The sequence below is a fragment of the Mesocricetus auratus genome, unplaced genomic scaffold (genome assembly GCF_017639785.1).
Source record: "Mesocricetus auratus isolate SY011 unplaced genomic scaffold, BCM_Maur_2.0 Super-Scaffold_100004, whole genome shotgun sequence".
In the NCBI taxonomy this organism is placed as follows: Eukaryota; Metazoa; Chordata; class Mammalia; order Rodentia; family Cricetidae; genus Mesocricetus; species Mesocricetus auratus.
This window is the reverse complement of record NW_024429189.1, coordinates 52,853,742-52,874,092: the sequence shown is the minus strand read 5'-3', so window position 1 is coordinate 52,874,092 and position 20,351 is coordinate 52,853,742. Positions and strand designations below refer to the sequence as shown.

At 35.7% G+C, this 20,351-nt stretch overlaps 1 protein-coding gene across 4 annotated transcripts in view; it reads left to right on the top strand.

The window, feature by feature from the left end:
• The window catches only part of Calcrl (calcitonin receptor like receptor), a 100,479-nt gene that overhangs the window by 51,132 nt on the left and 28,996 nt on the right, over positions 1–20,351 (top strand). For all 4 annotated transcript variants that reach the window (XM_005065102.4, XM_021232284.2, XM_021232280.2 and 1 more), the window contains 5 exons: positions 39–121; positions 2,004–2,136; positions 5,267–5,377; positions 5,602–5,714; positions 6,959–7,050. In XM_005065102.4, coding sequence (XP_005065159.1) covers positions 68–121; positions 2,004–2,136; positions 5,267–5,377; positions 5,602–5,714; positions 6,959–7,050 — 503 coding nt within the window. In that variant the 5' untranslated portion in view covers positions 39–67. The remainder of the gene's footprint in view (positions 1–38; positions 122–2,003; positions 2,137–5,266; positions 5,378–5,601; positions 5,715–6,958; positions 7,051–20,351) is intronic.

Genomic DNA, 20,351 nt, shown 5'->3' with positions numbered 1-20,351 from the left:
ATGAGTATTGAATTTTATTTATTTCATTTTTATTACAGCTTGAACATACTGTAATATTTGGAGTCTAATGATGGAGAAAAAGCATATACTATATTTTATGTTTCTCTTCCCCTTTAATATGGTAAGTATTTATCCTACCTTATTAGTTATGAGTATACTTTACTTACAGTATACACCAAATTGATAAAAGTCAATAAATATAAGTAGTTATTAGATGAGTAAGTTGATTTCATTTTCATATCCAAGTAACACAGCAATAGTCCACTTATTTTCAGTAATTTTTATGCTTTGAATTTCTATAACTAATATGGATTGTTGGGTCCTTGAAGGAGGTTGGAAAATCAATGGATTCAAATGAGCAAATCTCATGTTAAAGTGTTAAAGTTAGAAAAGCATTGGGGTGATACTTTATAATAGTAGAATTACACACAACACATAAAATATTTTTATAGAGACACACAGATTCAGTTATTTGTAAGAAAAAAACATATTCTAGTCTTTAAAATGTTTTTTGTTCCACCAATTGATTGTCATGTATCAATTGAAAAACTCTAGGAGGCATATACTGTGTTTTGTATTTGTTTATTCATTGATTCATTAATGCACTCATTCAAATAGATCTTGATGCTGAATTTGGGGCAAGTGCATCTCCATGAGTATGTGCACCTCCATGCACATCTCTACGTATGTGTATTATTGATGTGAAGCAAGAAATAAAGTCAGAGGGTTATTGAAACCCAAAAGAGCTACATGCCTCCTGGTTTCACTTCTTATTTGTAGTCATGTGTCCCTTCATCTTGCTCTCTGCATCAAACTAAAGCAGCCAATATTGCTCTTCTTTCTTTATGTGAACGGGAAACCCAGAGACATCATCTCATTTAATTCTGTGCCAGCTAAAAACGTTCCTGGGGTGTTTCCAAGCAAAGCACTAAAAAAGATTCAAACAAAGGAATTAAAAACTTAAATGAGCAAAAAAAGCAATATTGCATTTCTGTGAGTACATGCATTGGAAAACATCCTCCAGCCTAAAAGTAGTCTAGTGTCTGCGCTTATGAGATGTTATCTTGGGTAACTGACTAGACTTCAAAGGGCAGAACTGTTTCTTCAGCTAATACCCTGAGTTAAGTGTGCCAGCAAGCTACATGGGTCAACACAAGTTTCCTGCAGGCAACACTGTAGCATTTTACCAATCTGCTTAGTGTAATATAAGGAACTGCTACTCTTTCCCTTGAATTCATCCATGGACAGTGTGTAAATATGTTACAAATTACTTTAATTTCTACAAACTTTTTCAGAAAAATAGTTCTTATCTATTTTGATTTTCTAATTTTGTCTTGGGATAGGATGTAGCTCAATCTACAGTGCTTGCTTAGCTTGCATGAGCCACTGGGTTCAACCCCCAACATTGAAAAAAAAATCAAATGACTTAAAAATAGTCATGACAGTCAGGATTTCATTTATTACTTTCCAGAGTAACTGCTGTATAAATGTCTATCAAGAAATTCAAACCTACCAGAAAATAGCAGTCAATATCAGTGCTAATCAGGTAAAGTGATGCCACCCAGCGAGGAAATTATTATTTTGACGTTACAAATGTACACAGTTTGATTATTTTCCATGTGATGGGTACTGCCTGATATCCAGGTGCTACTTTCTACTGTTTTACAATATGAAAGAGAGTCTTGGTAATAGTGATGGATACCTTGCCAACCTTCACGGAGCAAGTGAAGACACTGGGGGACTGTAAATATGACCGTTTGTATTTCAGAACAAGTGTTTTAGGTAGTAGTCAGCCAACTACCACAGGCTTCAGAAAGTCAGCAGTGCTTCTCATTGGCAGCACCCTGAAGGCTGTTTGAAACTGGATACAGTAAGAGTTTAGACTACAGAAACTGGTGAACACCACACACTGGGGTTTTCCTCGTGAGAGTCATCTAGTGATCAAGCACCTCACTGTTCTTGATGTTTTCCACCATTCTAAAGCCATTGTTTTACTCCCATAGACTCTTGCCACAGCAGAGCCAGAAAAAGAAGGCATTAACGAAACAGAACTGGGAGTCACTAGAAACAAGATCATGACGGCTCAATATGAATGTTACCAAAAGATTATGCAAGATCCTGTTCAACAGGCAGAAGGTAGCTACTACTAATTCTAGAAATACTTTACAAATATTTAAAAGGGTTATCTATGTGGGTTCTTTACATCCATTAATTAAAAAATTAATTAGTTGCTCACTTTCATTATGCATTTGTGAAGTGTATTTTATGCTATGATTCAACTCATTTTTTTAGTAAAATTTAACAAAATACGTCATACACTGGATTTTCCAGAATTATTCTTTAGAAGGTATAATAATACTTATATATTAATATTACAAGAGACAAGTCAATAACCATTGACCTTTAGTTCATGTAATTTATAAATTTATCTTTTTAAAAAACACCTTGCTTGATAACACTTGTATGCAGGTTTTTTTATAATACACATATGTTCATAGCAAATTTGGTAGCAAAGCTATCAAAGTCTAAATGTTTCTATTTTCCTTAAGAAAACCCTTTGTCATTAGTGCCATTCATGGAGGATCTTCCAAGCACCAGACCTCTGTCTCAATTCAGAACAAAAAAGATGAGTAACCAAAGTAGAGTTTCTATACATATCCAAACCCAAAAGAACTCCCTGGTTTAATCTGGGAAGCCCAAAGCAGAGTTAGTCTCAAGTATAGGGTACAAAACAGAGTTAACTAAAGGACACTGTGGACCCTTTAGATATGTCTGTTTTTTTGAACTGTCAGAGAAAAAAAAAAGATTTCAAAACATTTGGAAAAAAACATTTGTAATATACTTGTAGTTAGTCAAATAAGAAAGTAAAATGTAGCCGGGCGGTGGTGGTGCACGCCTTTAATCCCAGCACTGGGGAGGCAGAGGCAGGTGGATCTCTGTGAGTTCGAGGCCGGGCTGGACCGATAGCCTCCAAAACAATACAGAGAAACCCTGTCTCGTAAAAAAACAAGCAAACAAACAAACAAAAAAACCAAAAAAGAAAGTAAAATGTATTTGCAGTTAAAAATGACTCTGCTTTTAAAAAGAGAAAACCTTTTCACACTTAACACCTTTAAGCTTAATTTAAATGACCATACATTTACTAATATTTCAAGAACTAATTATTTACTGGAGCTGTACCAATATTTTTGTTGTAGCAGTGAGAAAAGTATGTTTTTAAATTTGCAAAACAATGACAAATTAGTTGATTTAGGATACCAATAAGATTGAAGTATAAAGTAATTGAAACATTGGTATACCAATTCTATGTCAACTGACATCCTTAACTCCTTGCAGATGATCTAGATAAAGGTTTAAGTACTAAAAGTTAATGTTGAACACAGGAAAATCTTTTTTGATTTCATAATGAAACAATTTTGTGATAAAATAGTTCAGAATTGATGCTTATTTTATCTTAGAACTCCACAATGCATTTTGCAGTTTGTTAAAAATACAAAAAGTGGACAAAATATCTATTTTTTAAAATTCTGAAGTCCATTTGTATAAAGACATCTATCTGAGTCTGACTCCATAGAACATAGTCAAAAAAACCCCAAAAGCCCAACCAATCAACCAACTAACCAGACATTGTGATGCATCGTGCTAGTTGACTTGTACTCAGTACAAGCCATGGTGGGAACTTGGACAATATGATTTCTGAAGCAATAGGGATGTTATTTGATAGACAAAAATTTATTTTACCAGTCACATATGATTGGAAACATTTAAAAACATATTTAAGATTACAGGAAAGAAAGCTGTGGTTGTCCTAGCTGCTTTTTAAAAGTTTGCAATTATGTAGAGTTTTAGGCCACCAGAATGATTATGGCTTCACTGGGGCTAAAATGATCTCAAGATTTCTGTGCAGATATGCTGTTATTTTTAATAGTATTTTTAATTTAACTTTTTACACATGTTACTCCCAGTTCCCTCTCCCTCCCCTCCTCCTTCACCACCCCAATCCCCCTAGCACCCACTCCATCCCCCTTGGCTCCCCAGGGAGGATAAGGCCTTGCATGAAGGATTTTCAGAGTCTGTCATTGTCATCCCAGGCAGGGCCTAGGTTCTCCCCCATGTGTCCAGGCTGAGAGAGTACCCCTCAATGTGGAATGCTATTATTAACAACTATTTCATGCAGCAGTGTTCTACTTAATACTGACATATTGCAGATTGTTACAGATTTTTTGATTAGATTTTTAAATACATTTAAAAATATTTTATTTTTACTGTATGTGTAGCAGTGTTTGCCTGCAGGTATGTATGTGACCACATACATGCCTGGTGCTTGTAGGAGCCGGAAGAGAGCATGGTACTCAAGATGAATTTATTATGTATATAGTGTTCTGCCTGCAGGCCAGAAGAGAACACCAGATCTCATTATAAATGGTTGTGAACCACCATGTGGTTGCTGGGAATTGAACTCAGGACCTCCGCAAGAACAGCTAGTACTCTTAACCTCTGAGCCATCTCTCCAGCCCCTTGATTAGATATTTTTAGGACACTGATGAGTTAATTTCTCTATGCATATATTGTAATATGAGTATATGTTATGTAAGCTTCTTTATCTTTTCATTGATGAAAATAAAAGATGATTATGTTTAAAATGTTAAATTGGTAATATTGACTAGAAAGTATTTACTTTAGAAAATGCTCAAAAAACTTTTCTTAACAATTTGGTTTCTAGTTGGGTGGTGATGGTCCACATACCTTTAATCCCAGCACTTGGGAGGCAGAGGCAGAGGAGGAGGATCTCTATGAGTTTGAGCCAAGCCTGGTCTACAGAGAGAGTTCTGGGATGGCCAAGGCTACACAAAGAAACCTTGTCTCAAAAAAGAATACATTTTTCAAAAATAAAATATATTTTATTTTTCCCTTTAAAAATTAAGTACAGGGACACTAATTAACAACTGTTACATGGCTAGTTAAAATAGTTAGAGATAACTTGATTTATTGAACAACCATTGCTTTGAAGAAATTGAATTGAATCTAATATTTACATAGAGTCATTTCTAAACTTGGTTTGGATATTATTAATAATAGTTTTTATCCACCAACGCCTGACAATGGCTACTTAGTGACAAAATCAAGCAATTGTTGTGGGTTTTCTACGTCTTCATTTCCAGGAGACTTCTATTAGACCAAGACACTGAGAAACCTCCCTTAAGAGTTTGTATTCATGGGTAGCTACAGAGGCATAGTAACCCCTAGTTTTCATCTCCTTTCTAAGGCCCTTACTGCAACAGAACCTGGGATGGATGGCTGTGCTGGAGTGATGTTGCAGCAGGAACCGAATCGATGCAGTATTGCCCTGATTACTTTCAGGACTTTGATCCTTCAGGTATATGCTGGGGTTTAATTACAGATCTCACTGAAATCTGTTTAGTGAATAGTGTGTTTATTATACACAATTGGAACATATCACAAAAGTAGTCTAGAAGGATTTGCAGTATATAACCATCTTGATTTTAGCTTTCTATTTCTGAATTCATTTAACCAATGAAAAAATTTGAACAGAAACTGTAATTTATTAAACTCTTTTTAAAATTTTTTCCCTTTTTATAGAAAAGGTTACAAAGATCTGTGACCAAGATGGAAACTGGTTTAGACATCCAGATAGTAACAGAACATGGACAAATTACACTCTGTGTAATAATAGTACACATGAAAAAGTGAAGGTATGTAACAAGTGTGAGTTGAAATTTGGTTTACACTTTAAATAGTTCAATAAGTACAGAGAGAAAGTAGTCAGTGTTCCATTCCACACTAAAGTCATTCCCTAATATCATTTGAGAAGAACAATGAAAGTAATCTGTGGAAAATCTGCTATTATGTCTGTCATTTCACTGGGGAAGCAATCTTGGTAGTTAACAGTGTATTTGTAAGTCAATACCTCAGAATTGGGGTTTCATATTTTCTCAAGAAAATATACCTTAAAAGTGTAATATAAAGGAAAACTTTTATTTCTAGTGGAATTCTAGAATTACCTCAAAAACTGCCTGTAGGCAACAGGATAAGCTCCTCAGTAAAAGGCACCCATCCTAACTGTATGTGCAGGACAGTTTCAGTCTTGTTCCTGCTTTGAAGCTTAGAGTTAAAGTCACAGTTAAGGACAATCCTCACAGAGTGAAGCTTTGAAATACTTCTATGTGTTTTCAGTGTCTCTCAGAAGACCAGTGTAGTGTAATCACCCAATAACTGCATGGTATTAGTGTATTTGTGTATAACGTGTGCTTTGCTTATTCAGAGGTGTTTACATTACAAACCCAAACCTAAACAACCAACCAACCAACCAAACAACCAACCAATCAACCAACAAACCAACCAACCAACAAAATAACCCACCCACCACCAACCAACCAGCCAAACAACTCACCAACTAACCCACCCACCCACCCACCCACCAACCAACGCTCTATAAATGTGAAAAGTAAATAGTAAAAGAAACAGAATGTTAAAACACATTTCTATAGATCAAAGGTTCTTCTAACTTTCTGTATTAAGATCTGTCTTTGAGCCTCAGATTTTTGAAAAGAAATTGAAAACTCAATAAGTAAAGAAAACCTTACCAGGCATTTAAATCTGAATAAGCCAAATCTTGAGTATCATTTGATTTTAAATATAAAATGTTGATTTTATGTACAGTATAAACTAGATAAAGAAATGCATTATCTTAGAGATTTAGTATGTGACTTCTGATTTCTTAGAAAGGAAACAGGACTTATAAGTATTTGAATACTCACTTGATAAATTTGAATAGATGTACTTCATTTACATGTTTTCAAGTATTTATTGGTTTTCAAGCAAGTGATTATAAGTCTATCAACATTTTTTAGAATAAAATTGATTAATTTGCATCTTATCTAATATAAAAGTAGATTTTAGATACAGAATTCATTTTATTTTTTAATCACAATTATAGACTGCACTGAATTTGTTCTACCTAACTATAATTGGACATGGATTGTCTATTGCATCCCTGCTCATCTCTCTCTTCATATTTTTTTATTTCAAGTAAGTATATTTAAAAATTTTTAAATTTGAAAACTGTGATAAATTCATGTTATATATGTATTGAATTCTGTGCTGACAAAATATACAAAGTATATATAACAGGATTAAGTTTAATATCTAAAGTGTAAAATTTTTATTATATTTTAGTTTCATGAATAAGCAAGTTATTAATGAAATATCTTAATCCTAATTTTATAAAGTTATTAGGTATATCTAATGTATGCTTTGATCATGCTGGTTTAGAGGGCAGGCCTTGTTTTGTTGGTATCCTCCATCTCCTCTGGCTCCTATGTGCCTTCTGCCTCTTCTTCCCTAGGGTTTCCTGAACTCTGAGGGAAGGGATTTAATGGAGATATCTTACTTAGGGTTGAGTGTTCTAAGGTCTCTCGTTCTCTATATAACATGTGGCTGTGATCTCTATGTTTATTCCCATCTGCTGCAGGAGGAAGCTTCTCTGATGATGGCTGAACAAGGCATTGGTCTATGAGTCCAGCAGAATATTAGTAGTCATTTTAATGAGATTTATCTCCCCAGAAGTCCCTGACTCTATACCTAATCTCTGTGGCTGTGTGGATTGTTGCTTGGTTATCAGTAACTTAACAGCTAATATTTAATTATAAGTGAATACAAACAATATTTGTCTTTCTGAGTCTGGGATACCTCACTTAGGATGATTTTTTTTGAGTTCCATCCATTTACCTGCAAATTATTTTTTTCAATGACTGAGTGATACTCCATTGTGTAGATGTACCACATTTTCTTTGTCTATTCTGTTGAGAGGACAACTAGGCTTTATCAATTCAGTAGCAATGAACATGGTTGAACAAGCATTCCTAGTAAGATGAAGCATCCTTTGGGTATGTACAAGAGTGGAGTAACTGGATCTTGAGGAAGATCGATTCCCATCTTCCTGAGGAACCACCACATTGATTTCCATAGTAGCTGAACCTTTTGTATATATATGGGTGTTGTGCACCATAGGCATATCTGGTATGCATAGGGGTGAGTAGAGGCATTGAATCCCCACAAACTGGAGTTACAGATACTTGTGAGCCAGTATGTAGATCTGGGAATTTCATCTGGGTCCTCTGCAAGAGTAGCCAATGCTTTTTGTCACTGATCTATCTATCTAGCCCATTTTTACAATATATTTTTAGTTTTATTATGCAATAGCTTATATTTTTCAAAACCCTGACATTTTTTGGCCAAAGATAAAAGTTTTTGTGCTTCTCGAATTGTATCAATCCAAATGTCTCCTAAAAGCAACATTTTTGAAACAAATTCATAACATCCAGCTCATCCAAACTTAAGGCAAGTTTCTTGCAGAGTCATTTTCACTGATGGTATCACCAAAAACTCAGTTGCATTCATTGGAAGTTTAGCAGTAATTTTAGAGTCCATTATCTTTTTATTCCTTCTCATTGTTCCTTTTCTATCCTTACCAAATTCAGTTTCCATCATTTCTTTTTCAGTTGGGACTCACTGTGTAGCCACTGCTGGCCTGAATGTAGACTAAGCTAGTTTCAAACTCATAGATATCTGTCTACCTCTGCCTCTCAAATGTTGGCATTAAAGGTGTGCTCCATCACACCCAGATGCTATTCTAGTAGTTTTAAAATCAGCTTCCTTTATTCACCTGCAGTTTTAAAAGAAATTGTATCAAATACAGACCTGACTTGTCACTCTCTGCTTAAAAATATTAGGTTGCTTTTTACTGTATCTCATATAAACACAAAACTATTAATGAGTCCTGCCTATCATATTTTTTGTCTGTCTAGTTTGATTAAATGTTTTACATATGGGAACTATACTTGATCATTTCCTCGGCGAACTCTTCTTGAGTTCCTTACTGAAGCTGTAAGTAATTACAGTGGACATGGTGTAAAAATTTGAAAGCATTTGAGAGATAATCATCTCTTTAAATTAAAAACCATCCCAGCTGAGACTCTTCAGATTAAACTGTCTCTATTTTCATGTAATAAGCCAAAACATCCAGGACATTAAATTTCTGAAGTTGATAAAGTTAATAGCAATTACATTGCATTCCAAAAGCCGGTAGTAAGAAAGAAAACAATGGTCTCCTGGAATTCTAGGGCATATGCTTTCATGCAATTCTGATTTTGCAAAGATGTCAGTAAAATACCCATCTAGTGAAAAGCAAAATTAATACTACTTCCTCATGTGAAAACGATCTGAGTTAATAAAAGAAATACTCACTGGGCATATGAGGCAAACAGAGCTGCCAAGGCAAACAATACTGAAGCCAAACTAGACCAGGAAAAGTATAGCATCAGTCTGAATCTCTAATCAGACTGTTCATTCATTCAGTTCTCAAAGGAGAAAACACTTTCATAATAAGTGGGTTATCAAGGAGGTTGTGATATTAAAGCAAACAATATCTGTTTTATTATATCATAAAAGTACAAAGAACGTTAAGTCATAAAGGATTAAGATGTACAGCGATAGAAGCATAATAACATCTTGAATACACATAACTATAATTAGGAATAGAGTTTATACAGTGACAAAGATGAGAAAATATATGGCTTAATTTAAAACTTCTTAATAACTAAACAAATTGTAGTGAGTATTCAGTTACCAATAGACCTCATTGTCACTCAATGTTTTCAGTGAGAAATAATATACTAATCTAACAAGAATGTTGGCATGGTTGGTCAGAGAAATGGCTCAGTCAGTAAAGTGCTCTCTGCGTAAGAGGAGGACTTGCGTTTGGATCTTCAGCATCCATGTAAAGAACCAGGAGCAGGAAACTGGTGCCTGTAATCCCAGTGCTGGGGAGATAGAGAAAGAAGGACCCTGTGGCCCTGATGGCCAGCCAGTCTAGCCAAATCGGCACACTCCAGGTTCAATGGAACATACTGCTTTAAAAAGTAATTGAAAGAGTGGTGGAGGAAGATGTCTGGAGATCAACTGGTGGCCTTCACATGCATACATACATGCACTTGTACATGTTCCCACACACATACAACATGGTGAGCACATTCATATACACAAAAGAATATTACATAGTCATTGTTCCTATTTTGGGTTTATATCTGGCCTTGAAGGCTTATAAAGTTATTTCAAAGCCTAAGAATATATGAATGGAGAAGTAATTTGAATTAGAATGAGTTAGCTTTAAGTTAAAATATGTAGCATCAAAGAAGCTGGTACTTGTGAAAGTATTTTGCATGCAAAAGAAATTTATGTAAGTAAACTATCACTGATAAGAATTTCTGGCTTAGTGTTTTATGTCTCTACCTACATATGTTTTATTCTAAAAGCAAAAGTCATCAAACAGTGTTTAAAGTTTAAGACTTAAAGCCTCCAAAATACTTATATATGGAAATCATTTTTTAAAGATGAACTCATATATTTATCTGATACAATAGATAGATACAAGCTTCATTCCCAAGAAGGTCAGAAATTTCGTATTGCCCCAAATACTGTCCTTATATTTTATAATTAATAGCCTTTTATGCCATAAAAGGTTAAGATATACAGTGTTAGAAATATGACCCCATTGAGTCCAAATAATTAGGAAAAGACTTTGGATAATAAGAAAGGAGAAGAAGTCAGCAGTGGGGGCACACGCTTTTTATCCCAGTACCTGGGAGGCAGAGGCAGGTGAGTTCTCTGAGTTCAAGACCAGTATGGTCTACAGAAGGAGTTCCATTACAGCTGAGACTACACAGAGGAAACCCTGACATAGAAAAAAAAAGGAAAGAAAAGAAATTATGTGACTTAAATAAAAAATTCTAGGAAAAAGAAATTAAAGATCAATATATAATAAATGCAATTATTTGTTATTTGCTAACATTTTTACTCTTAAAAATAATTGTATATTGCCATACAATTGAAACCTTCTTAAATCAAATGAGTTACTTACCAATTTAAGAAACTTGGTTGTTTGTCAGTACAAAAAATATTGAAAGACTGCAAAGAATTACCTTTCATGTACTTAATGTTTATACTAAAATTACAATGAGCTGTTTATTATACTGAACTTTATAAAAGAAAGCATCAAGCATCTTTTAGTTGTGACTTAGTATGAAGGCATCATTTGAATCAGGACATAATTTTGACAAGTCGAGCAAGACACTGTTTAAAAGCATGGGATAGATTTTAATCTTGATGTAAGCTCAACGTTTCCTTTCTCTAAAGTGAGCAATCATGTTTTAAGTAGACTGCTGTGTAACAACACTTTTGCTAGGGAGACACTACATACACATCTGCTCATCCTGGATAGGGAGCCCTTGACAGACCAAAGTACAGATACCACTGAAGCTCAACTTGGTGAACCAATGAGTTTTTATGGAGTTATTTACATGACTGCAGCGGCAATGACTCATAGACAGCTGCATCACCAAGGCCTGCTCCAGCACAGGCGACAGTTCACAAAGCTGACCTGTAGCAGTTAGTTGCACAGCCTGAAAGTAGCTCCACAGGCTGGAGATTTTCCTTTCCAGGTGCCTCATTTGCTGTAAGCCTCTTCCAGGTGTTTGGACTGGCTTCTGCTTTGTCCAGGCAGCTAGTCTGGTCTCAGAGTCTTCTTTGCTGTTCTTCTTCTCTGCAGTTAGACTTCGATCAGCCGGAGAGAAACTCTCAGCTTTTATTGTTTACTCAGTCACAGAGGGACCTAGTGAATCTGGTCAATTCCAGGGACTTCCTGAGGCCATTTTGAGTTGTTTACCTTTCTGCTTGAGGATCCTCCGGGCAGGATGGAATGTTTCTGTCTTGTGGGAAACTTTTACACATCATAGACTCACACAGTATCTAGCATGTATGAACTGCTTAGGAAATGATGAGTTATGAGTTCACTTGGGAACATAAGCTAACTACATTTGTGTAGTTACCCAGCCTTATTCCCATGTTATAGTCAACAGCAGAACTATAGAGAACTTTGAAATATGAAGGAAAACACTTCTGAGTCATAAATCAGAGATTTATGATAGTGTCATTGAAAAAATTTTTTTTTGGTTTTTACGAGACAGGGTTTCTCTGTATTGTTTTGGAGGCTGTTGGTCCAGCCCCGCCTCGAACTCACAGAGATCTTCCTGCCTCTGCTGGGATTAAAGGCGTTTGCCACCACTGCCTGGTGAAAAGGTTTTTTTTTTTTTAAATAAACAGAATTTCAACAGATAGAAATTGTAAACTAGAAGTTACAAAGATATTATCTAAGCTAGTTCTTAACTTTCCTAATTTCCCAGTAAAAAACTAATTTTCCTAGTTCCTTCTCAATCTATAATCATTCTGTCTGACTTAGCTGTTTCCTTTGACTTGCATATTCTTGAGTTATAGGTAGCTTGAACAGAAAGAAACAAAACTACAAACCATTTCGTTTGCTATTATACAGGCCTTAAGTGAAATACAGCAAATGCTCAAATCAGAGCTCATGCTATTTTGAATACCTTTTATATGTGTAGACATCATTACAGGACAGATGCATCAGAGCATGTCTCTCTGATGCTGTTTCACATGCTTGCCATGCAGACGACATTACCATCTACGTGACTGTTTTTGTGCTTATGGTTGCTATAATATCAGTAGTCAACAAGGTGCCATGCTGAGCAGTATTTTATTAAAATACAGTGTTCTCAGTTATGGACATTGCTTCCACTATTTCTTTTAAAAGTCCCTTAAACCTTCTCAATTTAACTGCTTACTCCTAGTAAATATACTATAAAGTCCTTAGAATAAAAATTAAAAACTAAAACTTTTAGTTTTATATTTAACATATTTAGAAGGAAATTGTCATAATGTACATGTAAGTAAAAGCAAATATGGAATGAATAGTTTGGTGAACTAAATAATAATATAAAAATAATATAAAAACACCACAAAGTAGATTCAGGAGAGCAGAAGCCATTTCTGTTTAGTTTCCTCACACATCTTAGGCCTTGGAATAGTATCTTGCATGAAATTAGCACTCAATAAACTTGAGAATGAAGACATAAAGGCTTTGTAGTTCCCATCTAGGACTGACCTGTCCATACCTTACTTCTAACCTCCAACAAATTCCTTGAGGTTTTCCAGGCTTCATTGTCTCTATCAAGACATAAAATCATTAGATTGGGACTCTGAATTATCATCCATAGAAGTGCCCAAGTAAAATAAGATGGCAGACTGCAGATCAATCAAAGAAAGTCTGAGCACCTCAGAAATTTCTCGATTTAAATGCTGCAGGAAGCATGTTCATAGATGATAGGAACCACTCTAACTTCATGCCAAGTAACCTGGAAACAATTTCTAGAGGAGCTGATGTTTCAGATAAAATCTTGGTGTGTGTGAAAAATCCATCCACATGTTCCTTTTGCCTCTTACCCCTGCTCCTCATATTGCAGTCTTCTTTAGTTAGTCTTTGGTAGAGGAAACTCCTTTCTCCATTTTGGAAATCAAGAGTCATTGGCCTACCCTCATAAAAACCAAGAACTATACAGAATGTTGATTTAGGGTACTGTTTGTTATGTTTTGCTTAGAAAGGGAAGACAACGGTCTACTACTCATCCATGTTTTAAATTAGAAACAGAGAACGTGAAATGCTGCTCACCAGATAGATTATTTTATATTAGAGCCAATTAAAGTAGAGTCAGAGCAGGAGATTAGAAGAAAGAGAACAGAAGGGGAGGGGGAGAGACAGAGCCATAACTTTGGGGTTTGCCAAGCCCTCAGAGGCAATGACTTACTCATAATAGTCCTTGGAAAAACAAAGCAGAACCCTTTAGATAAAAAAATAAATAAACTTTACTGGGATTAGTTACAAATTATGTTTTAATTACCGTACAAAACTGAAAGCGTAGCAAATGGGCATGTTACTTTCAACTCAGATAAAAGGCTTCATCTGCCTGCACATAAAAGAGAGCATGCAGCGTCTATCTGACTTGTCAGGAAAACATGGTTCATTTCCTTTCCCATTTTTTTCAATTTGTTTTGATTTCTTGAAAGGACATCTTTGCTGAAATTTTAGATGCTGATTTCAACTTCTTTTAAAACAAGTTGCATATTTTGGAACATGTAGAAATTATCTTTCTAAGTTATTGACATAAATATCAAATAAAATGCGGCAAGACAGAGATTCCATTGGTGAGTCAAGCATTCTTAATTTAGTGATCTAGCCTTGTAGTGCTTATACATAAACTTTGTACTTATGTGTTTCAAGGCAAATGACCCAAACTCTCACCGTGTTCCCAGATCCAATCTGAATTTTTTCCCTCAGGATAGGGTTTCTTTGCGGCTTTGGAAGCTGTCCTGGAACTAGCTTTTGTAGACCAGGCTGGTCTAGAAGTCACAGAGATCCGCCTGCCTCTGCCTCCCCAGTGCTAGGATTAAAGACATGCGCCACCACTGCCTGGCCCAATCTGAATATTTTAAGCATCTGTTTTATTTGTCTTCACATTTCTATTGGATTAGAGCAGGTATGGTTTTTCCTTATAGCTGTATTTGACATTATATGTAACTTGGCCTTTGGTAGCTGAGAATCAAAGGAATCATACATTGAGTCTTGGTCTACAGATCTGTCTGATAAACTTGTCTGGAAAACTAGAACAGTCACTTAAAAGTGGCTCATTTAAAACTTTGCTTTTCACCTGTCAGTTTGACGAGGGCTGAGTTCACACTCACCTAGAGTTGTCTGATAGCATGTCTGTCAACCCCTCCCCCCCCACACCCTCGCTTTTCACACTTGTGTGATCCATTTGTTTCTTTCAAGTTTTATGTCCTTAGGCTCTGAAGTATATTATGTCATGTGTCTGCATCCTAGGCTCCTTCTAGTTTAACACTGTGTATTGCTTACCTAAATATGCTTTTCTTAGTATTGTTTACCAAATCATACTCAGTCTATCTCCAAGTTGTAGTTTAATCAGTGTATTGAAAGCTGTGTTCCTCATACGGAAAGTTGTGTGAGTTAAAACCATTTCCATTACATAATATGAGTTGTAGTTGGAAAACAATTTAAAACATATATACTGAATTATATAATAAAATTGCATTTCTACATTAGAGTATTAGATTTGGATAAGGGTAGAGTAGGGCAAGAAGTAATGGAATTTTCTCAGTAAAAACCATTTCTACTGTTGTTAGTAGCTAATTGAGGAGAGTTTCACGTAGGGAAATAAAAGCTAATAATCCTTTGAAGAATTGGGATTCTTTTAAGAAAAAATCATGTAATTTGAAGCTACATGTATATGTTAAAGATAAATGTTTATTGATGTTTTATAAATACTAACTTCTTAAGAATATATTATGAAGTTTCTTGAAAAAATTAAACCAAAAGTGCTATTTAAATGTGTCTAAATTAGAATGGTATAGAATGACTTGAAATTATCTTAACAAGCTGGTAAACCATTGCTTGTCATAAAACTATACAGTTATTTAAATTAATTAAAATCTGTTGTACAAAGAGAACATATAGTAAGAGTAATTTTCTTTCAAAAGTGAATATGTTTTGCAATCTTGTCTTATAGTTTTTTTAACACTTTTTAATTATATATTTAAATCAGAAACAAGCTTGCTTCCCATGTCAGTCCCAATTCCCTTTCCTTCCCCTCCATGCCCACTCACCCCCAGCCCCCCAGCCCCCCAGCCAATCCCCACTCCATTCCCAAGGGAGGGTAAGGCCCTCAATGGGGGAATCTCTAGAGTCTGTCATTTTGTCCCAGGGAGGGCCCAGGCCCTCCCCCAAGTGTCCAGATTGAGAGAACATCTCTCACTGTGGGATGGGCACCCAAAGTCCATTTGTGTGCCAGGGATAAATACTGATCTACTACCCAAAGCCCAATAGATTGCCTAGGTCTCCTCATTGACACCCACATTCATGGGGTCTGGATCAGTCCCATGCTGGCCTCTCAGCCATCAGTCTGGGGTCCAAGATCTCCCCCTTGTTCAGGTCAGCTGTTTCTCTGGGTTTCACCAGCCCAGTCTTGACCGCTTTGCTCATCATTCCTCCCTCTCTGTCACTGGGTTCCAGGAGTTCAGTCCAGTGTTTAGCTGTGGCACTTGCTGGTGGGGTATTCAGATGTTAAAAACTGAGATTTTTTAATAGGAAAATCTTTCATTTATTGAATGATCTCACATAGACAACTTTTAATTCATCACAATTATGAAGTGGATTTATCTCTATCCAGGGTGTGGTCTTCCATTTAGCTGCGATAATGAACTCGAATATGAAAAACTGAGATCTTAAGATGAGGATAATTAGAAAACCAAACACCCCCCACATATGTATATATATTTCCATTAGAAAGTAGAAAAATAAACGTAACAATTGACTGCAATCCCACAGAATAAGATAATAGTTTGCAAGTTAATCTTTTTAATTAATTTTCTCCATCTGTAGAAATGTGCAGTGTTACCTTACGCTGTCACCCTCTGGCCTTCTTCCTCCTTAAACCCCAAGTTTATTACTTTAATTAAGGACATCTTCTCTACCTAAAATCCATGTCCCCAGTATCCTCTCCCGACTGGGTCTGTCCTGAGAATGCCTTTTACTCTGATGATAACCTTTGAATTTTTTAAAAAATTAGCACAAGTTTTAAGAAGGACATCAATTCATGTCTATTTATTTCCCTCCATGATAAAAATAACTTATTAGGGTCTTGCTCTGAGCAGTTCACAACTGTTTCCCCAGAATCTAGAAACAGAGGCCAGCAGATAGTATAAACAAATAGTAACTAATTGAATAATAAAGTAAACAAAACCCTCACTGCTTCCTCAAGGCTTTTTGGCTCAATAGGTCATCTATTAGATGCATGACCTTGAACAACCTTCTTCAGTTTTATTAAGAGATACTGGTATCTTAAGGAATTGTTAAGGTAATGACAAGCTTGCTTATGTTAGTGCCAGGTATATATTAAAGACTCAATAAATCGTGGCTACTGTCATTACTGATTTTACCTCTAAAAGGGTTTTTGTTTGTTTCCAGAGTGCAAGAAATGCAAACATTCAAAGATTGTTTTCTCTGGTGATGGTTTCCTGCCCATTAGGAGACAAGGGAAAGCACTTGTATGACATAGTACACAGTTAGGAAGAGCTCAGCTGGCCACATGAAAGCACGACTTCTCCCTGTGCTGCCCTGATCATCTGTGGAATTGAAAAGGCAGCTTTGAAGGGCAAGGATGGGGAAGGAAGGAGCATGATGGGAGATGGCTGACTCAGGCAGGGATTTTTATTAAGCATTCTATGAAAATACACATCTTTTAATGTGTCTAGATGATCGTAAGTAGCCTCAAAAGAGGCTGTCACTAGAGAGTATTTACTCCTGTCACAGATAATTAGAAGTTCTGATCACCACTAATCCGTTCAATAGACAAATGATCAAAACGTAGACCCTTCTTTTGGTGGTGCGTTAGTTGTTTTCTGCCTGTTATTTCTGCTAGGACTCAGATTGGCGTGAGCTGCCCTTTCAAGGACACGCCCAGTGATTTAATGGGAGGCGACCGAGCACTCAGCAATCAAGTTAGATAAATCAGAATAAGAAAGTAGTGCTCTGTAGGCAGGGCTATGGTTGCATCACTGTGCACCATTCTTCTGTTTTCTATGTTGTTCATCATTAATATTGAGAAAAGTAGCTTAAAATTTCTTTTTACACAGCAGACCCATATGGAAAATTAAGGCAAGATCCTTGACCACATCATCAGTTAAATTTTGAAGATTCAAAGCAGAATTGGGGTCACCATGATAGTAAACACGATAGTTTGGAGATATATGTAGACAGAATGGAGTTTCTTAGGAAAATAACTTTGTTTGATCAATTGAGATCTTACCATATTGAAATTATCTTCTGAATGTTAAATTTCTGTGTAGCCAAAAAATGGTAGATTTTAAATTCTTTTCTTGAACTACATAAAATGTATTTGTTTCACAATTGAAGCAGTTTAAAATCACTAGGATGGAATTTAATGCCAATTTATTATTGTGTCAGGAAACTATTGACCACATAATTAAAAAATATGTTAGTGATGCTAAAGATAATAATTAGCATTGATAAATATTCCCCAAAGGATGTACTGAACACATCATGGTTTATCATACTTAACCCTCAAGGGAATCGTATGATGATTCCTGTAGTATGGATAAAGTGTCTGAGGATTAGAAATGTCAAAAGCTTGTTCAAACACATGCTGTAAGGTGGGTTCAGGCTTCGGAAGCCCAGTCAGGACTGTGTGTGCTGACTTGACGCTATCTGTTGTAAAATTGTTCCAAAAGAGAGCTGGAATGGCCCACATTAGAATGGTGTGATTGACATTCTTGTACCAGTTGCCTATATAACTCTGCTCACCAAAAATTGCATCTTGAAATGATTTTCTAAAATACTTATCAGAAAAGAATACAAAATGGAAACAATACAAACTCATTAACCACAGTTTTTAATTTTGTGGTTATGCTAAAACAGAAAGGGTAGTTATTTAAAGTAATCAGCAAGATTTTTTTTACAACATAACTCCAAGAAATTAATTGCTTTTAATATTTGAGTAAAGTGAAAAAAAGTTAAAAAAGTGAACATAGATTAATAAGTGAAAAATACCCCTAACCAGGTATGATGGTGCATGTCTTTTTTTTGTTTCTCTTTTTCTTTATTCTCCTGTCATAAATACACCCAGACCGCAGCCTCCTGTCTCCTCCACTCCTCCCTCCCCTCTCCCCCCAGAAACCACTGTTCCTTCATTTCCTTTCAGAAAAGAGTAGGTCTCCTTGTGATATCAATAAGATAACTAATTTAGAGCCAGAGGTAGAGGCATTTGGGTATTTGTGAGTTTGAGGCCATCCTGAGCTACATAATGAGATTGAAGCCAGCTAGGACTACATAGGGAGACCTTGTCTCAAAAAAAATCATTAGCTGTGAAAGAAGATTTGCCTAGCACATTACAAAGCTCTGAATTGCAGTCCCCAGGACAAATTTTATATGTATAGATCTCAAATTTTAGCATGTTTCTTTATGCAAATCATTTAATACTTAGATTTAAAATTTTCACTTACAATTTGATTTTTGTCTATTCCAATCTACTTACATGTGCTAATGAGTATGTTTAGAAAGAAACAATAGAAATCACTGTCTGAATCTGAGACCTTTTTATCACTAGACCTTGATGGAAGCCATATGTCAGATTTCATCTGTCTGCATTTGTTTAATCTGTACTATGCCTAGAGGCAGAAATGGAGGAAACTAAAGCAACAGGCCAACATTTTAGGCAGTGGGGTATGTTTTCACAACACAGAGTGAACTGATTGGGCAGTGATCTAGTTTATTCTAACAGTCTTGACAGCTCAGCTGAATATTGGGATTGCTAAAGCAGAGATCTGTGGCTTGTTATATAGGCTGACACTCAGTTATGTCTTCAGAGGACAATCTATACCAGCTGCTCATTCCTAAGTTTTCACCATTTAAGACAGATTGGGGAAGGAGGAATCACATGAAAAAGAAATTTCTGAGGGCAACAGACCTGTAGGCTAAGATAGGAAATGGCAGATGTTCACATGTAGAGAGAGCAACCTAAAAAATTTTAACTATGGTTAACCCTTTAACTTCTTCCAATCTTTCTTCATGATCATATCATTAATATTAATGGTTACAATTATCACTTAATATTATATTTTTACTTATTTTTGAATTTCATACATGTATCCCATGTGTTAGCTGTTATCATTATAAATGTTGCTATTTATTCCCCAGATCCTATCTTTCAACTTTCATTTACTACTGCATTCACGTATTACTGTTTTTTAGTTTTAATTTAACAAACTTTTATTCCTTTAATTTTAAATAGCTTGCTTCACATGTCAATCCCAGTTCCCTCTCCCTCCTCTCCTCCCGCATCCCCCCACCATCCCCTCCAGCCTCCCACCCTATCCCCACTCCCTTTTTTTAGTTTTAATTTTAATTAACTAATCAGTTTGCAATACTGGAGACAGAACCCATGGCTCTGTGTATGCTAGGTTGGTGTTCTACTACTGAACTATTTTCCTAGAACAGTGATTTATAAAAAAATTATCTTGAGATATAATCTCATTAAGCTTTTAAACCTGGTTTAGAATTCCCTCTATAGGCCAGGCTAGCCTTGAACTTTTTGTCCTCCTGCCTTGACCTTCCAAATAGTTAAGATTTCAGGCCTCTGTCCCCAGATCTGACATGTATTGCCATTATATAAAGACTTCTTTAATGCTTGCAATCCATTATTTTAAAATATTTCAAATTTGCCCTTCAAGCAAAGTTTTCTGATCTTTAACCACGATTTGAAAATTGTGATTTTTTTTAAAGATGGGGTGTATATCTTATCCAATGACTTAGATTAGACGCACACACACAC